Source organism: Opisthorchis viverrini, assembly GCF_000715545.1.
Source record: "Opisthorchis viverrini unplaced genomic scaffold opera_v5_2152, whole genome shotgun sequence".
NCBI classification, from domain to species: domain Eukaryota; kingdom Metazoa; phylum Platyhelminthes; class Trematoda; order Opisthorchiida; family Opisthorchiidae; genus Opisthorchis; species Opisthorchis viverrini.
The window spans coordinates 1-1,677 of NW_008754242.1; the positions used below are offsets into that span (position 1 = coordinate 1).

The 1,677-nt window shown below is 43.3% G+C and overlaps 1 protein-coding gene across 1 annotated transcript; it reads right to left on the reverse strand.

Moving 5' to 3' along the window:
- Nucleotides 1-1,360: 1,360 nt before the first annotated feature.
- T265_12217 (hypothetical protein) lies at nucleotides 1,361-1,594 on the reverse strand (the record flags this gene model as incomplete). The annotated part of the gene is made up of 1 exon (XM_009179377.1): nucleotides 1,361-1,594. One exon carries the CDS (start codon nucleotides 1,592-1,594, stop codon nucleotides 1,361-1,363), a length of 234 nt encoding a protein of 77 aa, XP_009177641.1.
- Nucleotides 1,595-1,677: the final 83 nt, after the last annotated feature.

The following is a 1,677-nucleotide window of genomic DNA, read 5'->3' on the forward strand; positions in this document are numbered from 1 at the left end:
GAATGATGAATTGCAACTAGCCGCGGGTAAATACGCACGAATCGATGTATACTCCGTCGATTAGTGAAGAACTACTGACGAGTACCATGTCCGTCGATGAATTTTTAAGGTCCATTTCGCAGATCAAACCACTTTCCAGAAGGAAACCCTACGCTAAATTTCTTGCCGTGAGATTCACGTAGAAATAAATGAGGGTTTCTGGATAGAATACACTGTGACATCTCATAAACGGTTTCTTACGACTCATGATTTATGCACACCCTTCGGGGTTTCAATCAACTTTATGTTCTACTCGAACAAAAAGACTGCATGAAATTCGCCAATTACACTCATTTGCACATGAATGCGGTTTCGGTGGGAGAGCCCACTGATTCCCAATCGAATCTCTGGTTTAAGACATTCTTCAACGCTTCATTTTTCAGTTTGTACGAAATTTCAGATATCCAGTATATTTTCCTGAAGGAAACTACTCACAAGGTTGCTGAAAGCTCTTCGTAAGCCCACGACCGGTTTCGCCCTTCTTGAGACTCATCAGATAGATGTGGTCCATAAACCTTCCGTAGACATTATGTTCAAATTGTAGGAAATCCGCGGATTGCGTTTCAGTGCAAACTAAGTTGGTTTTATTCGGAAATGCGCTAATCATAAAGTTGCTGTAAACTCGTCGACAGCCGACGACCGGTTTAGCCCTTCTTGGGGCTCATCAGGTAGGCGTAGTCCCCGAGTTTCCGTCAACCTTATGTTCTACTTGAAAACAAATTGGTTGGTTTTAACCGTTAGAAGAAACCCTCATGAAAAAATTCTTTTCACGAGTTTCGTGAGAAAACGAATGTGGATTACTGTGGCTAAACACACTCCTCTTGTGTGTAAATAGTTTATTTGCGTGCAGATTCACCTTTACTGACATCAGTCGGTTGTTCCACACCTTGTCCAACATGTACTGGTATTTTGCCCACATGAGGCNCCTTGTCCAACATGTACTGGTATTTTGCCCACATGAGGCGTTACTACCAAATACACTGTCCAATGAATGGTTCTCCGTACTTCGTCCTTGATGGAACAGCTAAGATCAACGACCCGGGTTCGAGCCTAACATTGGCGTCTTTAACCTGACTGCCAGTCCCCACCTTAATTGTCTTTGAACGTGCAAAAAGTGCAATAAACTTGAACGTCACACAACATCCTCACTTCCGACAATTACTTCGTACCAACAGAAAACAAAACTCAGTGTTTACAAGAAATCGATGTCAAAATGCAGAAAAAGATGACAACGGGGAGTGACAAGATCACACGATAAGCTTTCTGTCATAGATTCCAGCTAGTTCACCTAGGAACCTCCTGAAGATTGCTACAATGCAGTTTACTGCCCAACCATCAGTGAAACTTGGGAACTCTTGAAATTTGTTCCAAGAATGGAATTTGACCAGTAGAAGCTATCGATGAGAGTGCGTGCAAACTGCTTGTCCGTCGTGTTCACAGGTAGATCACCATTGTTACAACGACACCACCGGTCTTGTAGAGAAGACTCACGGGAGAGGGCGTTCGATTTAGTGGGAGGCCCCCGACACATGTTCGAACTCTCGTCATACTGCATAATACAAGAAAAAGCACCGTATGTAGATGGTAGCATTTAAGACGATGAATTGAACTCGGTTGTTCTGTGAACACGGAGTGCTC